The 22,547-nt window shown below is 58.6% G+C and overlaps 1 protein-coding gene across 1 annotated transcript; it reads right to left on the reverse strand.

Moving 5' to 3' along the window:
- Positions 1-583: 583 nt before the first annotated feature.
- SHISA8 (shisa family member 8) lies at positions 584-10,723 on the reverse strand. The gene is made up of 4 exons (XM_055712884.1): positions 9,662-10,723; positions 2,267-2,391; positions 2,017-2,157; positions 584-1,396 (listed from the first exon to the last, which is right to left on the reverse strand). Exons 1-4 carry the CDS (start codon positions 10,207-10,209, stop codon positions 1,080-1,082), a joined length of 1,131 nt encoding a protein of 376 aa, XP_055568859.1. The 5' UTR covers positions 10,210-10,723; the 3' UTR covers positions 584-1,079.
- Between the last annotated feature and the right edge of the window lie 11,824 nt (positions 10,724-22,547).

A 22,547-nucleotide genomic window follows, 5' to 3' on the forward strand; every position in this document is an offset into this window, starting at 1 on the left:
TTAGCCCTCCTTATCCCACCCAGCAGCTGCTCTTAAGCATAGGTGAGCCTGAAACATCCTTCAGAGACATCCAGCCACACAAGCTCCTCAGGAAGCTGTCATTCCTTTGTTGAGATAATCTGGAAAATGGAGCTGCACAGCTTGCAGTGAAAGATGGTCCCTTGGTGGAGCAAGTGTGGTGTCTCCGTGCTCCTTTGGAAGCAACCCATGAGGCCGGGGGCTAGGGCAGAGCCAAGCAAGATATTGCTGGGCTAGAAGCCCGCAATTTTAGGAGATCTATATGGGAGGGAAAGCTTTTACCTGACCTTGCTTGGAACAATGTCCTTTCGCTCCATCTATTTGTTTCTCTGCTCCCCCTGGTAAAGCTCTGTCAGAACCATTAAACTTCAGAGGAGATCTGGTTTTCATGTAGCTGCTCAAAGGGTTTTGCAGTTGGCCCTGACAACTGTATTCCCACCATGTCCCCCATCGGGGGGCTTCCCTAGGCCCTGTGCAAGTGGGCTTTGCAGCCTGCTGCCCGTGGGGAAGGGGCTGGGGTTTTGGGAGCAGCGCAGAGTTCCCCAGCCGATCCATACCAAGGCTGTACAGTTTAATGGTTTATTTATTGACAAGGTGGAGGCTGGGACAGTGGGGAATGGGAGGCTGGGGAGGGAAGGAGGCTGCTTGGGCTCTGCCGGCAGCACCGCGACGGTGCTTTGAGTCCATTGCTCTTCTCCTACCCGGTCGCGGGAGCAAGGTGGGGGTACCTGGCCCCGGCAGGACATCCCCCCGCATCCCTGGGGGCTGGCATCGGACCCCCCATCCCCTGAGCAACGCACTGCTCTGCCAGTGTGCCGCCGGCTCAGCCTCTTCATGGGACAGGCTGAGGCTGGCTGAGACTTGTTGCCCGGATGAGAGGGACAGCCTGGCCCACAGTGCCGCCTCGGGGTGAAGCGCAGCCGGCAGCCCCCATCCCCAGGAGAGGGAAGACAAGACGGCGCTCGTCCCGCCGCGGCCAGCTGGGTAGGACCTGGATGCTCTGCCGTCAGCATGCTCAGGTGAGGGGCAGCCCCAGCCCCGGTCCCCGATGGTGCCAGCTGTCAGACGGTGACTTCGGTCTTGCTGTTGGTGGCGAGGTGCCGGGGGGGCTGCCCGTACAGCGGGGCGCTGGGGCCGAAGGCCTCGGGCGGCCCCTCGGGGCACAGGGTGGCCAGGCCGGGCCGGCGGGGGCCACGGGGGGGGGCCCCCTCCCAGCCCCCCGGGAAGGCCGGGCCCCCCGGCAGCTTGGGGCCCTTGGCCTTGGCTGTGGGGCAGCTCTCGGGCAGCAGCGGGCCCTCGGTGGGCAAGAAGGGCAGGGTGCTGGTGGGGGGCACCTCTGGCCCCCCGAACCGCCTGTAGAAGTCCTCGGGGGCGCTCTCTGTGGGGACAGGGGTGCGGTGTCACCCCACAGGTACAGCCCTCCACCGGCCCTCGGGACTGGGGGGAGGCCGGGGGGGGGGGCGGGGGCTCTGGGTGGGATCCTGGGTGCGGGGGGATCTTGGCCGTGGATTGCTGAGGGGTGCTGTGGGGTTTGGGAGGTCCTGGGCACCGATTCATTCGACACCGTAGCGTGTGCATGCGAGATCCTGAGCTCTGGCTGGGTGGGCAGTGCTGCGCGTCTGTTGGGGGTCCTGGGTGCTGACTGCGTGGGGGGTGCAGCAGGTCCATAAAATCATTTAGGTTGGAAAAGACCTTTAAGATCATTGAGTCCAACCGTAAACTGAACGCTGCCAAGCCCACGGCTGAGCCGCGTCCCCAGCTCTGACTGGCTGGGGTGGGCAGCGGGTCCCTGTGGGATCCAAGGCGCTGCCTGGCTGGGGCGGGGGGGAGCTGCAGAGCCTCCCCCACGAGCAGCCGCCCCGGCAGCCCTGGGGGACAGGGGTGCTCATCCTGCCTGTGCCCCTCGGTGAGCCTCCCACCCCTCCCACCCCATCTGCAGGGTCCCTGGGGTGCATCCCCCCCCCAGCTGCTACCCCAGCCGGCGGCAGTGGCACTCACCTCCAGCCTTGAGGGTGGTGTAGGCGGTGTAGGCAGGGGCTGGCGTGCCCAGGCTGCTGCCCAGGGGCAGGCTCTTGCCGTGGCCGTGGGGCCGCCCCAGCGGGGGGGCGATGGCCACTGCGTTGTTCAAGGGCGGCTTGTCTGGGGGGGGCAAAGGCAGGCGGGCGGGGGGGTCAGCCGCAGGCAGTGCCTGCCCACTGCCTTTACTCACCCAAGGGAACTTACTTTCCCCCACCGTGCTAGTGCTTACCTGTGCTGTTCCTGGGGGAACCTCGGGCCAGACCCTCGCCCAGTGGGACCTGCATGCCCCCCATGAGACCGTCCACATGCTCAGAGGGGCCAAGGCCCGGCTGCTTCAGCAGGTCTGTCAGTGTCCTGGGAAGAGGGGTGAAGGGCTGTTAGGGCGATACCCCACTCCCCTGGCCCCACTAATGAATCCCAGCCCCGACACCCCCCCTCTTTGGAGGCAGAGCCGGGTAGTCTGGGGCTAGGAAATGTCTGCTGGGAGCAAGTAGTGCACCCAGGCTTCTGACCTAGCTTTTGCATGGAGGCTGGCGAGCCCCCCACCAGTGAATTGGGGTCTGGCTGGGGCTGAGCCCTCCTGGAGCCGGGAGCATCAGCAGGTGAGGGCAGTGAGGGAAAAATGTGACTTGGAGTGGGCTGCAAGGGTACTACGAACAGAGTCGGAGGAAGCCGAACTGACAGTGGCTAGAACAACGCCTCAGGGATGCTACCCCAGAGCTGAGAGCCTGGTGGAGGGAGGGGACAAGGGAGGGGACGCTTTGTCCCCTCAAAGTCCCTTCAAAGTGGAGAAGAGCCCGAGGAAAGGATTAGAGAGGCCACTTGTGCCTCTTCAGGGAGGAGGACGAACTAGTGGCAGCTTAACGCCCTCCTTATAAGTAACGGCATTAAACATTAAACACCATTACATAAGATAAAGCCCTATTTCTTTTAACATTTGTGGACAGAGATGCTGCAGATGTGGCCCACTGGCAGTGCCAGAGCAGGGCATACTGGCAATGCCAGACTGGGGCATGCCAGCAGTGCCAGAGCAGGGCACATCGACCATGCCGGAGCAGGGCACACTGACAGTGCCAGAGCAGGGCACATCGGCAATGCCAGACCAGGGCATGCCCAAGTAGTGTTGCAGCCTTTGGCAGCAAGTTGTGGCGCTGGCCAGGATGCTGTTGTTGGCATGGGGCTTCACAATGAGAAGACATGTCACTCCCCCTGTAGAGACCGGTCCTGTGTGACTGCAAGGGCACAGCAGTGTCCAGTCGGGGCTTTTCTTGGCTCCCTAATCCCCAGCTCACTGTCAGCATGCCTTGCACCTCGAAGGCTCTGGCTGTCTCACAGACACACACCAGGAGCTGCGGCAGGAGCTCACAGTTAGCAAGTGGCTGGACGATAAACAGCAGATTAAATTCAACGTGCATAAATGCAAATTGGAGTGGAAGGGGGGAATAATCCTGACTATGGATGTGTCAGCTCATGGCTCTGGAGCGCTCATTTTAGTGAACCCAGTGTGGGGAATTGCCAGGGAAGGCAGTGAGATCAACAGGGAAAGCAGTGGGTTATGCCCACAGGTGCAGATGCTCAAGAGGCCCTGAGGGCTGTTCCTGGGACGTTTTCCTGCCCAGTTTGGATCCAGTCAACATCATAGGACGAAGGCAAGAGCAAAGCTACAAGGGAGAGTTGCTTGCCCTTTGGGTTAATTTCACATCATTCTTGGGGAGCTTTGGATAACACCCCCCTGGGATCACTTAATTTCCAAATGGGCCAACAGGACACTCATGAAGCCGAACAAATTGAAATGAGGGAAGAACAATAACCCCTGGCACCAGTATATACTAGGGGCTGACCAGCTGGAAAGCAGCTTGGCAGAAAAGGGCCTGAGGATGCTGGTGGACACCAAGCTGGCCATGAGCCAGCAGTGTGCCCTTGGGCCAAAGGCGGTGAATGGTCAGTCCCTGAGGCTGCGTTAGGCAAAGCATGCCAGCAGGTGTGCTGGCTCCGTCTCTGGGCTCCCCTGTACAGGAGAGACATGGACATACTGGAGAAAGTCCAGCAAAGGGACACAAAGATGATGAAGGGACTGGAACATCTCTCTCTTGAGGAGAGGCTGGGAGAGCTGGGACTGTTCAGTTTTGGGAAGAGAAGGCTCAGGGGGATCTTAATCAATCTGTGTGAATATCTGAAGGGAAGGTGCAACAAGGACAATGACAGGCTGACAAGAGGTGACTAGCACAAACTGAAACACAGGAAATTCTGTTTAAACAGAAGAAACAACCTTTTTTCCTGCGAGTGTAGTCAAATTCTGGACCAAGCTGCCCAGAGAGGCCATGGCATCTCCATCCTGCAGCTATTCAAACCCCACACCTCCCCAGGAGCCCTCCTGCAGCTGACTGGCCCAGCTCTGAGCCCAGCCAGGCTCCTTTGGCCAGGGGTGCTGCACCCTGAGAAACTCTGGGCACAAGCCTGGGTGGGTGGTGGGCTGTGCCCTGGCAGGGCAAGGGAAAGACAGGTCCCCTGAGACTGTGGGCACTGACTGTGAACCTGGGGAGCTGCTGTGCCATCAGCTACCACCTTCCCTGAGGTGCACTGCTTGCCTGCCCCCTCCCCACTGGCCACTGCCTGCTCTCGCCTGTCCCTGGGGCCCAGCACTCAAACAGGCTTGTTTCACCAGGAAGTTCAACGTGATTTGACCTATTTTTTTAAGTTGTGGTGGGTTTTTTTTGGGTTTTTTTTTTTTTTTTTCCCCTCAGGTCTATTTTGAAGCTTGAGCAATCCTTTATCTGTGACTTCCTCTCCAGATAAATCCATCAGTGCTCTTTCTCTTAAGCCTGCCCTCCACATGTGCACGATAACAATTAACAATAATGGCACAAGCAGCTCTTAGTGAGCTATTTTGCTAAGGTGAGAAGCATGCACGAGCCCTCAGTGCCGGCAACACCCGGATTCACCCCCTCGACTTGCACCAAGATGTGCAATCAGCCAGGGCTGCACGCCCCCTCCCCATCCTCAGGGAGCCTGGTGCAAAGAGGTGGACCTTGAGGGTGACGCGGTGTTAAGGACCTGCTGTCTCACCGTACGTACTTTTGGGGGTCTTATGAGTCCTAGCCTAGTCCCATGGCTAGGGGCCCTGGGGAAGGTCAGGCCACATCTCCCTAAGTCACTTGTCAGTCTGTGGCTCCAAGGTAGTTTCAGGCTGCAGATGGAGGTAGGGAACACAGGGCAGATGCGGCTTTAAACCTCCACTCCTTGTCTGCAACAAAACACTAATGATCAGCACCACTGAGGCCTCCATCCACCAGCACGGCCACAGATGCTGAGCATACAGGGCCACGTGGGAAGGTTGCTTGCTACTCAGCTTGCCTGAGCACAGTCATGCAGCCACCTCCCTGGCAAGCCTGCTTGTGCCGACAGGTGCAACCAAGGTCCCCCAAACCAGCCTGGCATGAGCCCTGAGACCAAGTGACGTGGGAGATCCAGGAGCAGCGACAGAAGCCAAGTCAGCTCCCCAGCAGGAAGCAGCATGCAGTGCTTGGTCTTCCCAAGCCATCCCCAGGGAAGCCGCCAGTGTATGAAACAGAGGTGCCCATGTGGGAGCACAGCCCAGGGCCTGGCAAAGCACCCCGGCCCAGGGTCTGACTTCCTTTTGGGAGGTCTGAGCTCCACACCCCACAAGCCCAACAGGAGAGCAGCTGCAAGTCCTAGGCAAGGGGACGGTGATGGGAGGAGATGGGAGTGCAGCCTCCAGAGGAAAGGAGAGATGGAGTGACAGGTGAAGTGACATTGCCCTGAGCTGGACTGAACCCTTGGAGGGGATACAGAAGGTGGCAGTGAGGTTTGGAGTAGAGGCACAGTGGTGGAAAAAACACATGGCATGCTGCAGCTGCGGGTGGGCTGCCACCCCAGCCGGCCACACTGTTTCTGTGCTCAGCAAGAGCATCAGGTTCACCTCCCAGGGTGGGGACGTTTCCCATGTCCCACAGTGCATCTGCTCGGGGCAGGGGGTGCCCGTCCGTGAAACCAAGCAGCGCAGGCACTGTGGGACACCTGCCCACCAGGGCCAGGACACTCGGGGATGCTCAGGAAGGCTTGGGGGTAGCAAGGTGCCTTTGCAAAACTGGAGTTGCAGCTGGGGGTAACGGAGCTTAGGCAAAGCACTGGGTGGTGGGAGTAAGCCCACCTGGCTGGACATCGTGTCCAGTCTGAGGACAGCAATCCAGGTCTCCCTCCCTGCCAGAGCTGGGTCCCCTCTCTCATCCCCCAGAGAGCCAGGGTGGAATGTGATGACTTGCCACACTGCCTGCAAACACCTTTTCTAGGTCTTTGCTGCCACCTGCTACCATGGGCATTGACTGCAGTCATGGCTGTGGACTGGAGCATTGCCAGAGAAACACCTGGCACAGTTGGATGCACAGTGGTGCTGGGTTTTGGGACCCCAAATAGCACAAGGGGACCCAGAGAGTAAAAAGCCAGCACTGGGGTCTCAGCTACTGTGGCTGCCAGGGCACTGGCTCCCACCAACTGTTTTGCCCCTCTCCAGTATCCCTGCTGCCCCCCAGGATGCTGCTCCTCACCCAGCTCTTCCCATAGGGATGTTCACCCCAGCCATAACCTGCAATCCCTCCCCAGGAGGTTTTGGGGAAAGGTCCAGGGCACGTGCCTGCTCTTGTGCAACGGGCACAGCCAGATCACAGCAGCCCCAAGGACCTGATGTCCCCGGAGATCGGAGGCCTGAAGAAAAACACAGGCAGGTGTCCCTGACTCAATGCGGGGTTTGGCCAGGCTGAGCAAGTACCGGGGACGGGTGCCAAGCGTCAGCCAAGCAGGAAGGAGAGGGGTTTGCGGGAGCTATCATAAAGTCCTGCGGGAGGAAGGCAGATGGGGAGGGGAGGACACACCAGGTAGCTGCAGCTGCTCAGGCACCCACTTCCCTAGGTGAACCAGCAGGCAAAACCAGGAGGAGAAGCTGTGTTGGAGGCGGCTGAGGCATGGGGGTCTCAGGAGAAGCTGGCTCAGGGCACAGGTGTCACCATCTGGGAGGAGCTAGTGGGGTTTCTGCACCTGGTCACTCTTCCTGGGCTCAGATCAGGACCAGGACCATGACAAAAGATGTCTGGAGGCGCAGAAGTGGTTGACCTTGCCCCCACAAGTGGGAAGCCTGCAAGCAGTGGCAGCGTGAGCTATCCTGGGTCAGCAGTCAATGCTCCCCAGGAGCGGAAAAAGCCCAGCAGGAGGGAGGGATGGGAACGGAAACCAAGCCAGCAGTGCAACAGGGAGCTGGCCCGAGGCCACAATGCGGTGCCCAAGGAGCAAATGAGAATCTCCTACCTGAGGCGCTGGGAGGGAGGCGAGGTAGTACTGCCGTGCCTTGGGCCACACGTGGGTACAGGGGCAAGGCAGCTAGAAATAGCCCTGCTCCCTTGGAGGTGTCAAGACAAAATGTATTGCCCAGGCTGAGCGGGCACACAGCAGGATGGAGGTGACAGCATCCCTTTTTGGATGCCTGTGCCATATACCCAGCCTGTGGCACTGTCTCCATCAGCCCAGCACCCAGGAGGCCATGCCAGCCCAGAGCCCTGCCTTGGTGCCCAGGTCTCTGTACCTGATGCACTGCTATGACTTGTCAGTCACTGTTCCAGTGGAACTGGAGCTGCTTGTGGCTTATGCAGAAGGACATAGGGCACAGGAGATGGTGAGACTTCACCTGACTTCTGCGGTGATGGAAGTGCCTTTCTGATTTTGTGCCACAAAAGTGGGCGAGAAAAACTCGCCTTCTTCCAGTCCATGTGCCAGTGCCTGAAAAATCTGTGGCTTTGGGAAGAAAAGGCACCAATCTCCCCAAACTAATCAGGAAAGTTTGGATTTGCACGGGCAAGAGGGAGGGAGGACTTCGGGAAACACATGGCTCCAGCAGCACAGAACTGAGGCTACCCACAGAAAACACTCCCCAGTGAGTGGCAGCAGTCCTGCTGGCAGCTGGTGATGGAAGAAGGCAAGACCCACTGGCAGGGAACGAGGACCCAGGTCCAGGCATCCTGGGAGCCGACCCCTCCCCAAGCACAGTATCTCCTTCCCAGGAGGTCGGTGGGGGAGACAAAAAAAAGACACGATGGCGGGCAAGTGGAAGGGGAGTCGGGAGGCAGGGAGGCTGGCAGAGGCCGTATTGATCTTGTCAAGATGCCAGAGCTTCCTCAGGTGACGTGGGGGGGAGGTGTGCAGCAGCACCCTGCCAGGCTCCCTGCCAAGGGGGACCGCAGCATGGATCCCCTAAAACTGCTTTGCACTGCTCAGGAGGGCCCTGCGACCCCCATCCATGCCTAGATACGACCCTCTTCCAAGCGGGGGGGGGGGGGTGGGGGGAGTGTCAGCCCCTGCTCCCCTGGGTGGGTGCAAGGAGTGAGGTGGGTCTGACTATGGGGTGCAGTGGGTCTGGAGTCAGGGTGCAGAACCCAGTGGCTGCCCAAGCCCCAGGCAGGCAGGGGGACATGGGCACCCCAGGGGAAGGAGAGAGGGTGTCTGTGCTGGGGGGTGCAATGCGGGTGGCTCCCTGATCATCCCAGTGAAATTATTTCCTCCAGCCCTGTTTTGTTTTGTTTGTTTGGTTTTTTAAGCTAAAATCCATGAACAAAATGGCATAAAAATGGATTTCTTGCCAGGCTCGAGGTCCTCACCGGGAAGATGCAGAGTAGACCCCTGAAATGGGGTGAGAAGCATGTATCTGGAGCCAGGACTGGTGCAGGAGGGAGAGGGGAAGACGCACCGATGGCCACAGGAGCCGAGCAGGAGCTGGGGGAGGCGCAGAGGGTCTCCAGTGCCAATCTGTGCCTGGCACCCTGACCTTCCCCACCACCAGCCCTGTGCTCAGCCCCAGGAGTGGGCTGAAAAGCCAGCGGCAGGAGCTATAGGGTGTGGGGGCCAGGGTGAGGCTGTCCAACTTTCCGCTGGAGGCTGAGCCCCAGGAGGTGTCCAGCCTGGTACCCTCTTGAAAAGGCAATGTCCCACCCCAGTGACCAGAGGCAGGCACCTGTGCACACCCATGCACACACATACACACACACACGCGAGCGCATGTGCATACGCGTGCACACACACACCGAGGAGGCGCAGCAGCCACAGCAGAGCTGTCTTTGCCATCTCATCTCCCCCCACACTGCAAGCGATGCTGAGCCCAAAGGGACTGTGGTCCCGAGTTGCCCCACACGCAGTCAGACCTGCTCTTGCCTTCTCCACATATCGGGAACCACAGCTTGGTTTGCGGGTGGGAGCAGGGGAAAAGCCATGTCCTATAGCTCACATGTCACCCACCCCACTGGCCGATGGGGATAGCTCTCCTGAGCCAGGGACAGGCCTCCTCAAGGGACAGAGCAGGTCATTTTGAGAGGTGACAGGATCACCCCTTCTCGTGGAGGCTGTCCTAGCTAGCAGCCCTCCACGCTGGGACAGGCTGGGGGGGCTGCAGCCAACCCACCCCCGTGGTGTCTCAGCATGCCGGAATGGGGGGTTTGGGTGTCACCTCACCCTCCTGGCAGCCCCAGGGTGAAGCCAGGGTTAAGCCTGCACAAGGGGCTAGGGACTTGGGCTGCCACCCATGGGGGAATTGAGTGGGGTGGGTGGGGGGACTGGACCCCTTTACCTGGAGACGGTCATCTCTGTCTGGGGACCCTGCGCCTTCTCCAGGCCCAGCTTGGTGAAGATGCCCACCAGCACCATGATGGCCACCACGCCGCAGATGATGTAGACGATCATGTTGGTCTTGTCACGAGTGGGGTCCTCGGGGGTCTCGTCCACCCGGGTGGGTGGCTGGCCCGTGTTGACCCAGTTGGGGGTGTCGTAGTTGGAGCAGCCGCTCTGGTCCAGGCGCCCGGGCTTGAACTGGCAGCAGAAGCGGTACCCGCAGGTCCCGCAGCAGTACTGGTAGATGCCGGCGTTGCAGTTGAACGGCGGGTCCCACTGACCCATCACGTCGTAGTAACCGCGGCAGCGGTCCCCGCCCGGCGGTGCTGCCCCGGTGGGCGCGGGAGCCGCGGTCTCCGCCGCCGGTGCCTGGCTGCCGTTCCCGCTCTCACCGGGCCCCCCGGTGCTGGGCTCGCCGCTCCACACCCGGCCCGGTTCCAGCAGCACCAGGCAGCAGATACCCACGACGTAGCTCGGCTCCATCCGCCCGCGGCTCCGGGGGGCCATCCGGGCGAGGGGGCGAGTTAAAGCCGCTCGCCCGGGACCGGCCGCATGGCCGCCGAAGAGCCCCCGTGGAGGAGAAATGGGCTGGCGGTGGGGGTGATGGGGGGGAAGGCAAAAAAAAGGTGGGGGGGAAAGAAGTGGGGGCGGGGGGAAAGTGCGAGGGGACGTACCCCCTCCCCGCCTCTGCCGAGGCCGGCCGACGGGCAGCAATTCAGAGCGGGAGGCGCGGCGGGCGGCGGGGGAGAGCCGCCCTCTCCCGCCGGCCGGGGAGGGGGCGCGGCGGCGGGCGGCGGCGGCGGCGGGCGGGCGGGCTGGGGGCCGGTGGCCGACCCATCCCCGCGCCTCTGCCCGCGCCTCCCGGCACCGCGCTCCGCGGAGGGGAGAGGGAGGAACGAGCGGGGAAAAGCAGCGAAAGCCCTTCGCACCGGGGCGGGAGGAGCGGGAGGAGGAGGAGGAGGAGGGGGGAGGGCGGGGGGAGGGAGCCGGCGCGGCCAGCGAGGCGCGGGGGGCTCGGCTCCCCCGCCGCCTGACAGCCTCCCGAGGAAACCGGAGAAGGTCCTTCACCGAGTCCTCTGCCAGGCTCCCCGCCGCCACCGGGCGGCAGGACGCCCGCCCTCCCCGTCGGACTGCCGCCGCGGGCGGCCGGGCACGCGTGGCACCCGCCCCACGCTGCCCCCTGAGCACCCCCCACCCCCGCTGCCAGACCCCCGCTCTCCGGGGCGGGAGCGGCGGGGCGCCAGGCTGGCACTTTGGGGTGCCGGAGGGGTGTGTGCTGGAGGGCGCAGCCCCTGGGGCGGTGGGGTGCCCTCCTGCAGCCCCGCGGCTGGGGGCCACGCCGGGATGGGGGAAGAGCAGCAGCCCCAGCCCTGGGTGAGTATCAAAGCATCCCCCCAAGGGGAGCTGTGCACGGGGGGGCTGCAGGACGGGTGAAGTGGGGGGCTACGGGGGCACCCTCAGAGAGGCATCGTTCCCAGACCTGTGAAGATTTTTAGCAAGGCACTGGTGGGCCCCGTGTTTGTGCTTCAGAGTCTGGGCCTCTCTGAGTGATACGCACCCACGGCTCTGTTCTCCGGCTGGTGCTGCCCATGAAAGTGGTGTTACTCCTCACTGCCAGGTCCTCTTCCCAGAAGTGTGGGTTTGCTTTCCCTGCTCTGGGGCTGTTGTGGCAAAGGCAGGGTGGGGGAAATGGAGGTGCCATCAATCCCCTTGCCCAGCACTGGCATGTTATGCAGCCTGGGACAAGGGTGAGCCGGAATGAGGGGCAGCAACACGTGGGAGCTGTGGCTGCAGCCTTGTCATCTCCAGACATTCCTGCATCCTGCCCCAGGGAAAGACAACAAATTCAGCATCACTAGCTCCTTGGGCAAATCATTGCCTCCGTGCTCTAGGAGAGAGAGGCTGGGTACTGCCTCATCCTGCCTCGTCCTGTCGGTACCCTAACCTGGGGGACAGGGCTGCCTCTGGGCTGCACAGGGCCGGCATGGGAGACCCCAGCCCCCAAGCAAGCAGTGATGCAAAAAGACATTGTAATGATGGAGGTGGGATTAAATGGATTGGGGAGGCTCTTCTCCCTCTGACAGGTGCCTCCTTTGGGCCAATGCTGAGGCCCCATGGACCAGCCTGTCCTCAGGACGTATCCCTTACCTGCCCCACCACAGGTGGCAGGCTGAGGGTCTCATGACACAGAGCTCCTGCAGACAATCACCCTGGCTACAGACTTGGGCAGCTTCCCGTGGGTGTGTGGGGCTGGAGCTGGCTGTTGTGAGTGGCTTGGGTAGGAGAGAGATGCACCATGTGCTGCACAGGGGGAAGAAATGCACCACCATCCTCCTCCCCGCGCATCATGGTGAAAGGATGTTTCAGGCCAGAGCTTTGCACAAACAACTCCCCCCTCCAGTGAGTATGAAGTGCTACCATGTTTTGCTGCAGGAGGGATTTAGGGGATAAAGTATCCTCTCCCCAGTCACCAAGCCTGGGCCCTGCAGCCCCCCGACCGCTTCCCATCTGGAGGCTGGCAAAAGCCAAAGACATGGAAAACGGATAAAGAGAGCAGCTGGAGCCTGGGACATGTCCGATCGGCCCCCAGTGCCGCAACCTAATAGAGATCCATTAGGTAAGGTAGCTTGTAGCCTCCAGAGCTTCCCAAAAGAGATAAAAAGCCAGTGAGGTGGAAGAAAAGCACGCGTCTCCAAAAGCCATGCTTTCCCCTAATCTCAGAGGGGCTCTCTGATGAAAAGCCCCATTGGCTGGAAGTTACAGACATGGGGGTCGTTAGCACTAATAACCCACATCAATGTTGGCCTTGAGAACAGCTGCACAAGCAAAGTTTGCCAGCCGGCCAGGTAATGCCAGTAATGATTTCCCAGGCGCCTGCCAATAGCTGCCGACGTATGTGAGCATAGCCGCCCCGGGGGCCCAGAGGGTTTAGCAGGCTGTTAGCAGGCAAAGCGAAAAACTGGCCAAAATCGGGGAGTTTGCTGGAAAATGGTTGCCTGGCATGACCTGGGAGAAAGGGGATGGTTTTAAAGGGGAGAGGATGTTCACTGAGTGTGAAGCAGCTGATTTAAAGGGTCTCTGGGAGCGAGAGGGAGGGAGGGAGAGCCACTCACAGACATTAGCTGCATGCATCAACCCAGAAGGAAACCAAACCCAAGGGCATGGCATGGAGGAGCATGTCCCCTGCATGTCCCCGGTGTGCAAGGCAGGACCTGGCAGGGGCTGGCTCCACATGGTGCTGGCACCAGGGGCTGCAGGCAACCTGAGCCACCAGCTTGTCTTCCTCAAATAAGTGCCCCAGCCACTAGCTGCATCCCACAAAGGAGGGGGCTGTGTGAGGGGAATCCTGTATCCTGGCACCCACGCTTCTCACATCCCCAGGAATCAGCAGCAGGACCCGTAGGAAAATTCAGGTCAGCAGGGACCTCCAGAGAAAAAGCAAAGGACGTGCTTGCAACATCCGCGGGCAGTTCTGGGGATGGGAATCTGGGAGAGGAGCTCTGCTAGTCTTTGGCCACCAGCCTTGAAGGATGTCATGGAAATATCCCCTGCAGTGACAATGCCACCCAGACTACAGAAGGGTGTCTCTGTGCCTGCAGAAATAGGATATGGGCGGTTCAGCACCAAGCAGGGAAGGATACACTGAGCGCTGACACTATAAACAGATTGTTTCTGGCAGGGCATGGCGATCTGGAGGAGATCCTCTCTGTCACAGCCAGAGAGCCTGACAGAACCAGATCCCTGCCGATCGCAGGGGTGCAAGCCACGCAGAGCTGCTAGGCCCCTGGCTGAAGAGGAGGAAAGAGCCATCACTATGTCACCAATGCAAAGCAAAGCCCTGGGAGACTCCCTGAGCATGGGAGGCTTTGGGGTGCAATCAGCTCCTGGGGAAAGCCAGCAGCAGGTGGTTGGAGCCCCTAAGCTACCCAGGAATCCCCTCCTAGAACCAGAGAATCCGAGACATTTGCCCCAAGAAGTGATTTTTGCCGTGCAGGATCAAGCTGGCCTCTGGGCTGAGGGGTGAACAGAGGAAAGGATGCTGCCGTGGGGTGAATGCCCCATGTCGAAGGGCTGTGCCAGGACAGGAGGGCTCCTGCCAGCCAGCACCTCCTGCCGCAGAGCGCTGTGGAGCGGGTTTTGCAGCTTGCAAATCAGCAGCTAACGTTCGACATTGTCAGCTGAGAAGAGCTGAAGGCGAAGGAAGGCTGTCAGGAAGAGCTTCCAGCACGCCCTGTGATGCTATCTCCTGCCTGGAGGCAGAGGAGAGGCAGAGCTCCTGTCACAGTCCCTGGGGGTACATGGGGCACTGGCATCTCCGGCACTTCCTGCCATCCCCCAGGAGACCTGCTCCCCTCCAAAACTTCAGCTACTGAAGCTGGTGCTGTTTCAGCCAAGGGTAGAGCTGGGGAAGAGGCTCTCCTTGCATTTGTCTTCACTATGGGGGAATTTTCTTTGGCCATCAGCGTTCTTCTGGGAAGTCCTCAGTTTTCCCAGACCTAGGACTGGCATGAGGGATCCCCAGGGTCAGGTGCTGGGCTAACACACAGTAAGGTTTTGTTCCCCTCTACACATCCCCATGGGCTCAACGGATGAGGGAACCCAAAGGAGCTCTTGAGCTTCTGATGGTGGTGATGGAGAGCTAGAACAGGGCAAAGTTCAATGCACTGGGTGGGGCTGCACAGGGATGCAGTGGCAGAGCATGGAGCAGCCCCCAGCCACCTTATTTCCAGCCCAATGTGCACGAGGATTTTATTCCCCTGCCTGCACTTGATGCTCTGGCTGTAAAACGGCTGTAAAAGAGCAACTGTGCCTCATAATGGCTTATAGAGAACACAAGCATATGTGCCTTTACCATTACAATCATAATTGCAAACATTCAAAAGTCAAGATTTGCAAGCTCCCAGCTTCCCAGAGGTGGTTGGATTCAAACCCAAATGACATCCAGAGGAATCAGGAGAAAATCAGCTCAAAGCAAGGGTTTATTTTTAATTTATGCCGCAGTATGGGCAAGCATGATCTGGGCTGGCAGCCCGAGTTCCCCCAGCTGCCACTGTTAAAGAGCAGCCATGCCCCCAGATGCAGCTGCTGAGGCCTCCAAGCACTGACTGTGACCCCCAGGATCCTGTCAGGGCTGGCTGTGTATGGACTTTGCAGTTAGGATTAATCCCGGAGACTGTGCTGGTGGCGGGGGCTGAGCTGGTAAATGCACCCCCTGTGCAGGCACTCAGTACCCAGCAGCTCTCTGGTCCCAGGGCCTTTGCTGACGTGGCCTGCAGATTGTGTTGTGGATGGGTGTGGGGTCTTTGCAGCCCCCTTTACGCTCATCTGAGCTTTGGGGTGGCTGGTGGGAAGTTGGACCCCAAGCTGTCCCCTCACCGGTGCCTGTGAGAGGAGCAAGAACAGCCCAGCCCCAAACCTCCCTCCAATGCTGGGCTTGTGCGGGGCCGGTCCCTGCCACTATCCTGGGGGGACCCCCACCATCCTCTGCTTTCCTGTTTAAATCAAGTTTCCACCAGCTTTTTCGAGCATTAAAAAGCCATATAAGCACACCTGGAGGTGGTGGTGCACAGCCCAGCTCACCCGGCAGTGCTGCAGCATCCCTGGCTGTGCTGCCCCTCCCAACCCCTGGCCGCTCCTACCCCCGACCACTCCTCACGCAAGGCGCTGATTCAAACTGCAATCATTTAGGGCAAAAATGCACCCAAATGGAGAAAAGATGAGAAAGCAGCTGTCCCCATGCAGGGCATACCCAGGGCTGGGGGAAACCACTGTGTGTGAAGGGTGGTCTGCTGCAGAACAGGCAGGAGACAGCAGGGCCAGCCCCGGATGCTTTTGCCAGCTATGGAGCAATAAAAACCAGGCTGTGGCAGCAAAAGGGACCCAACAATTCCCCCCCATGCTTCAGGGCCCGGGATGGCAGTGGCAGTAGAGTGAGCTCTTGGTGTTTGTGGGGGGTGGGGAGTGGGGGGTGTGTGTGGATTTAGGGCACCTGTTCCGGTGGCTGAGGCAGAGTCGGCAGGAGGAGGCCATATGGCTGGGAGCAGCGTGTGGTGTGCCATCCCGGCAGCAGACCGGCAGCAGCAGGCAGAGCCTCTCCTCGGGAAGGGCGGCCGTGCCAAGCTCAGGCTCTGGCACAGGCGCCAGCCGGCTGCCAGGTACGCTCAGGTGCCATGGGATGCTCAACTTAGAGCCTGTGAGGCAGCACTGCATGGCCGGCACAGTGGGATGCCTCCATGCAAACCAGCTGCCCCTCCTCACCCCCAGGCACCAGGGGATGTGCGGGGGCTTGTCACCCCTGCTCCGGTCTGGGCCAGGTGGGTATAACTGCGTGTGCAGTTGTAGCAGGGTCTAAGTGCCGATGAGCACAGGGAATAGGGTGTATGGAATGGGACACAGCCATGTAAATGTGTGTGTGCATGGGATGTGTGTGTCTGAGTGTATGGCAGGGGTAGTGGTTGCACATGCATGTAGGGGGGTGCATGCAGGTGCATGTCTATGTGTGTAAATACATGGTGGGGGGCTGCATGTGTGTGGGCATGCACATGCATATAAGCACCTGGTGCAGTGGTGCATGCGTGTGTCAGTGTACGGCAGAGGGGTGCAGGCATGTGCTGCATGGCTCTGTGCTGGTGGTCATCTCAGGGAGGGATCGGGTGGACATGCTGTGGCTGGGAGAGCCCCAGGGAGTGGCCAGAGTGGCTGGAGCAGCAGATCTGCCCATGTGTCGTGTGTCGGGGAGGCTGGCCAGGGCAGCCGGCGGGCAGCCGAACAGGGCTGCCCAGTGCTTGCAAACCTCCCAGCAAGCAAATGAAATCTTTTCTTCGACAAGGACAGCATTTCAGTGTGCAAACAGAGGGTAGCTAGTGGGACATCGGCAGGAGGAGTCCATCCACCTCCTCCCTCTGTTCTGCCCCACGCCAGGGGGATGGGCTCCTCCAGCAGGGGAGGGGCTCAGCACTCCCCTCTTCTCACATAACCCTTTTCCAGCAAAGGCTGGTCCCAGATTTCCTGCTCCTGCCCTTGCTTGAGATGCAAAGGGGTGAAAAAGCAATCAGGGGTGTGTGCTGAGAAAAAGGGGCTTTGGGCAGTCATTGGGGAAGGCTCGTGAGCAGAAGCAGGCAGGAGAGGTCCTTAACTAATATGGGAAGGGGAGGGGGCCCTCAGTAGATCAGACTTGCTTTTTGCATGGCAGAGGATGAGGGTGACCAAGAAGGTAAAGAAAACACAGAGGTGCGGACATGTCACCCACATGCACCACCTCCGCATGGAGCAGCATGCTGCCTTTGGGACCATCACCTTCCTCTGGCCACCTTTCCTGGGTACTGACATGTGCCAAGCTGCCTCTTCCCCTCTCCAGCAGTGGACCATGTGCTCATCCTTGGCTTCCCAAGAGCAGTCCCAGGATGGATGTGCTTGCCCTTTGATGTCTCTTTTCCCCGGATTAGAGAGGAGGAAGAGGGCTTTGCTATCAGGGCTGGCTGTGGGCAGAGCTCCCTTGCCCACTGGGAGCCTATGGGCTCTCGAGCCAGTTTTGTTTTGGCATGATCCGTCTTTGTGAGTGAGATCTGCTGAAGACGCTAATGCTATTAGCATCAGGGATTTCCTTCAGGTCTCCTGTCATTAACCTGGTGACATTTCGCTGTGCAATAAGCCTCTATCTTTTGGGAGACTAAAAATCAAGTGTGCCGCTTCCATCCTGTAGGAACCGTCCCTGTGCCATGCCAGCAGGAGCCTTGCTGCAGCAACCAGGAGTCACCTTGGTGCTCCCACTGGATATGGCATTTTCATTCCATCTCCCAAATACCAGATCAGGGACAGGGCAGATGCCACCAGCAGCAGGGCTCTGGGTGAAACCAGTCCTATGTTTGTCACCCAGGGACAGCAGCCGAAGCCCTTGTGACTTTGAGCCCCTCAGAAGGAGCAAGAGGTTGTCGAGCCCCAGGAAGCATCTCTGACAGTGACCAAATGGAGATGCCGAGGAGCCAGTAGGAGGGCAAGTGCTTAATGAGACTTTTCCCAAGCCATCTCCTTGCCTCCAGCCACCTGGAGCTGGAGGACTCCTGACCCAGGGGTTGCTTCTTGGCCTTGGTACCTCTCAAAGAGTATCTCCTTCCTGAGCTAGCCTCGGCTTCCTTTGAACCCAAGTAAGTGCTCATCACTTGCAATAACCAGGAGTGTAAAGACTCTTCTGTCGAGACTCAGCCACCCGCTCCGTCCCACTCCTCAGCAGTGCAGCCCAGGAAAATGCAAAATAGTCACTGTACCTTTCTGAAACTAATTTTGAAATGCAATTTGTTTGCTGCTAGTGTTGCCACCATCTCTAATGACAGCAGAAGAGCTTTGGTATTGGGGCTGGGTTGTCTCTGCACCTTGGAGATCTCACATCCCTCCTGCCTCCCTGTCTTGTCAGGGGGCAATGGGCCATCCCTTGACACGTGTCAGCCACTGCATAGAGCAAAAGGCCATTACAAGTTGGCAGGGTGAGATTTAGCTTAAGCAAATATTCTTGGGGATAAAAAAAATTCCTTATAATGTGAGGAAGGGGGAAGGCTGGCATGGCTTGGTACAGTCTATAGGTAAGAGGACAGCAGATTAGTGAGCAGCTTTGAGACAAATGGAAGGGCATCAGGTGGGTACACCTACCCCAGGGATGCAAGGTACCAGAGGACAGATGACAGCAGAAGTTCCTGGCACCAGGGATACAGGGATTTGTGGATAATCTTGGGGAAAAGAAGGGAAGGAAAAAACGGCTAGATACTGACTCCCAACAAATTGTTTCTGAAGATTTACGTGAGGTTTGTAAAGTGTCAAGGCTGGACAAGGGGCTCAGTAACTGCCTGCAGCTCCACAAAAGACAAGGTAAGAAGGAAAATGTGCAATGGGAGGAACAGGACTAAATTAAGAAGAACTGGAGAAAACCTGAAAATCCAGGCAGAGAGACATATATAGCTATAGGAGCATGTCAGGCTGGACCAAGCCAAGCAGCATTAAAAACATGCCAAAAGCAGCAGAATGGGCTCAGGGCGGAGGATGTGACAGGTCTGCTCTCACTTCTGCAGCCTCCCGAGCGCGGCGGCAGGGTGTGGGTGGATGGGACGGTGAAGCCTCCTGTGTGCTGGCTCACGTACTGCGGGCAAGGAAGGTGTGCAGCCTGGTGGGGACAGCTGTGTTCGTGCCTCCCAGGCCCTGTGCAGGGCAGATGTCACTCCTCTTGGAGGACTAGTTCACAGTCTTATAGTTGCTGCAGAGAGAGATGTCCCAGTCATCCCCCCAAATGGGGCTCTCACTGATGGACATTCATCTTGGGGCGAGAGCCCATGACCAGCCTGTGCAGTCGCCTGCTGGTGCTGCCATTTGTCTTGCCGTTTGCTTTCTGCCCTCCGTGTTGTTTCTCAGCATGAGCTGCTGGCCTTTTGTGGGCAGAGCATGATGATGCTCATAACCTGGCTGGTGATGGGCTTAAATGCAGGGTGGCTGCCCTGCTAATTTTTAAAGCTTGCCAATATTTGTCACAACCAGCAGAGGTAATTGCAAAAGCAAGGAGAAAAATAAGCACTTGGCGTACACCAGCAGTGAGTTTCCCTTCTACTGCCAGCAGCACAGAGAACCCAGCAGTCCTGGGTCAGGTCCAAAATAGGTGTAAAAACTCCCGGCCACCATCCTTTTTAAGGATGGAGCAGCTGACCCTGGCACTGCTGGGGAAGAGGAGGCTGCATGCTGAGCTGGGTCCTGGGAGAGGAGCTTGGCCAAGAGGGTCCCTTCGTCAGGGTCTTGCCTGGGCCATGAGGAGGTGGAACCGGACCCTGGGGCAGAGCAAAGCTGGATCAGGAAACCACTCCCTGGTGTGCCCCAGAGCTGCCATGTTACCACAGGCACGATTTCTGCTCCCTTGGTGATTAGAAGCCTGAGATAAGACCTTGGGCCCCTGATTTTGGAAGGCATGGAGGACACAAGGCGTTAAGCATTTAGAAATGTGGGAGCTCTCTTGCCCCAGTTTTTCCCTCTTGAATGAAGGCTGGAGCCCCCATTTCGTGGGGAGGGTTGGCTGCTTGGGGCTGCTCTAGCTAAATTATTTCCAGTGCTTTAGGTGAAGGAGAAAACACCAGACACTTGCACCATCCTGCAGCAGGGAAGTGGTGTGTGCATCAGAGATGGCTCGTACCAGAGGGCTCTTCGGAGGGTCAGGGAATGTTTTAGCATTGAGCTCATATTTAAATGCTTAGCTCACATTTCCAGGTTGTCTTTCAGCCCTGTTTGCTGGCCGCATGGTGACAGCGGCCACCACCAGCCCGCCCTCAGCAGGCAGCAGGGCCGGTGGGAGAAGGGGCAGCTGGGATGGTGGCAGTGGGGAAATGTCATGCCTTGCCAAGCAGCCGAATTGCTAAGACAAAAAAGGTTCAGTCTTAACAATTAGCAACACCTGAGTGGCCCTTCTGCCGTCTTCCACATCATTGCCAGAGACATTTCCCCATTGCACCAGCTTTGCCTCAGGGGATGGATGCCTCTGCAAGCCGTGCTGCCATCACCGGCTACTCTTGTGCCACTTCCCCCTCCCTGTCCATATGAGGGAGCTCAGTGGCTTTAGAAATCTAAGGGTCTGGAGCCCCAAAAGCCCTGCCAGGTTCCCCACACACAAAAGTGCCTGTGGGGCTCTGCCTTCATTAGCAAGACATATGCTTCTAGTCCTTCTGCTCACAAAGTCTTGCAAAGGTAAAATGAATGTAGCCTGAAGGCTCAGGAGCTGCAGATGAAATAAGATAAGTCCTAAGACTTTGCTTTTTTCGTTTTCTTTCTTTTAGACTCACCATCTTTATGCCAGCTTTTGGCTTTCCACAGGCCTGGCTCCCGCCTCAAGGTGCCCGAGGATGGCACTGTGCCAGGGCCCCATGGGATGGCTGGGAGGACTTTGCAGTCTCTTCCTGCAGCAAAGATGCTTTCCCACCCAAGTGGGAAAGACAGGCTGCTGACACCCATCCCACTCCCCCTGCCCATGGTTGGGGTCTCCAGCAGGCTGCTGGCCCCCCACTCTCCATCTGGCTCACATTGGGGAACGCATCCCCACCCGCACGGTGTGCCTGGAGCTGTGGCTCCTCTCCAGGATGTCTCACAACGAGCTGGTCCCCCTCCCCTCAGTTGTTCCCCGGGGCAGCCGTGCAGCGTGGCTCTGTGCAAGCAGAGCGGGAGGACAGATCTGAGGAGACAGGAGGAAAACGAACTCCCTTAAATATGATGGAGGCGACTGCCTGGTTCTGTCAGCCATCGCATCCCCTGCACCCAGCTTGTCTCCTGATGTTTTTTTCTCTCTCTGGGTGTAAAATGTCACAAGGATTAGGCCCAAATCTCCCCTGGGTGCTGCAGCTCACCCCATGTTTATCTCTTGAGGTCACCTTGGAAGCTAGCTCTGTCCCCTCCAAACTGAGTGTCAGCCACAGAGGTGACCACAGCGGAAACTGCTGCCTCAAAACACCAGATGCAGGCAGATGTGAGGCTCCGTTGCCACCCTTCATGAGCAAACCCTTTAATATGTCCTGACCCCGTGACCAGCTAGCATCACCACTGGAACAGCAATGCACCGCTTGCAGAGCCAGCCAAGTTGTGCCAGGGCAGTGGGGCTGAAGCCGGGGCAGGGGCAGGTGCTCAGGCAGAGCCCTGGCTCCAAACCCTCCGATGTTTCCTGTGGTTCCCAGGGGTGGTCACCAAACGCAAGTCCATGAAACGTGGTGCTGGCACCACAGTCACAAGGTGCACAGATGCGTGTGGCAGAGTGCACTGGGACTCACGGCAGTGAGTGGCACCATGCCCTGGGAAGATCACCATCGTTTTGGGGCTGTTGATGTCAAACACTGTTGCAGCATGTTACATCTGCTCTGCAGCCTCACTGGTAGCGGATGCAAATCTCGTGGGCTCTCATGGTGCACATCATCCCCTTCCCAAAATGGCTCAGAGGGGCCATACCTGCCCCCAGTGCCCTAGAGCCAACCCTACCACCTTGTGCTCATGTATTTGGATGCAGTTTTCTGCTGCCCCTTTCCCCCATGCAACCATTTGCCCCAGCACACTGCCTCTGTCCCCATAAGGGCGGCCACCTTCCTCCCCATCCTCCCAAGAGAGACCCTTGTTGTCCTGACACGTGGCACCTCTATAGCGGGGCTGATTCGTCACCAGGCTTTTAATGAGAAGGTAATTGCAGCTACCACTGCCCCAGCAGGGGAGATCTCTCCTGGGTCTCCGGGTCCATGGCAGCAGTTGGCTGGGACGGAGTGTGAGAGCAAGGCGAGTCAGTGCTGCTGATAAAAATGCTCCGAGATAGGGAGTGAGGGACCAAGGGCTGCAGCATCTTTATTCCCTCTTGACCCACTTAAAGCAAGCACCGGTGACTAAGGGAGCCGGCAGGAGGATAAAAATACTTCCAACATGTTCCCTAGGAGGCCGGGACAGAAATAGGGGTGCCATCAACTCTCCAGTGAACAGTTGGGGTCACCCAGTATTTTGCAATCCCAAAGGTGGAGTCCCCCAGTGTCTCTCACAGCAAACATGGTGACATCAGGGCTCCTCTGCTTAGATCCTCCTGCCATACATGATCCCAAGAGCTGGCTTCCTGGAACCCTCCCTTTCCCTCCTTGGCACCAAAGCAATCAGAAAATCCCCCCCCAAAAGCATTGGCTCTCCCTTACTGCCAGCAAAGGAGAAAAGCATCATGCAAGGACATGTACCCCACAAGCCTCAGCCACACGGGTCACTGCACTGCTGCCAAAGTGTCTGTGTTGCTGCAGTGTGACCTGCTGGGGTCACATCCCGTCGTGGGCTGTGGTGGCTGGAGGGATTGACCCTGAGGCCATGCTCAT

The sequence above is a fragment of the Falco cherrug genome, chromosome 5, assembly GCF_023634085.1.
Source record: "Falco cherrug isolate bFalChe1 chromosome 5, bFalChe1.pri, whole genome shotgun sequence".
Lineage (NCBI taxonomy): Eukaryota > Metazoa > Chordata > Aves > Falconiformes > Falconidae > Falco > Falco cherrug.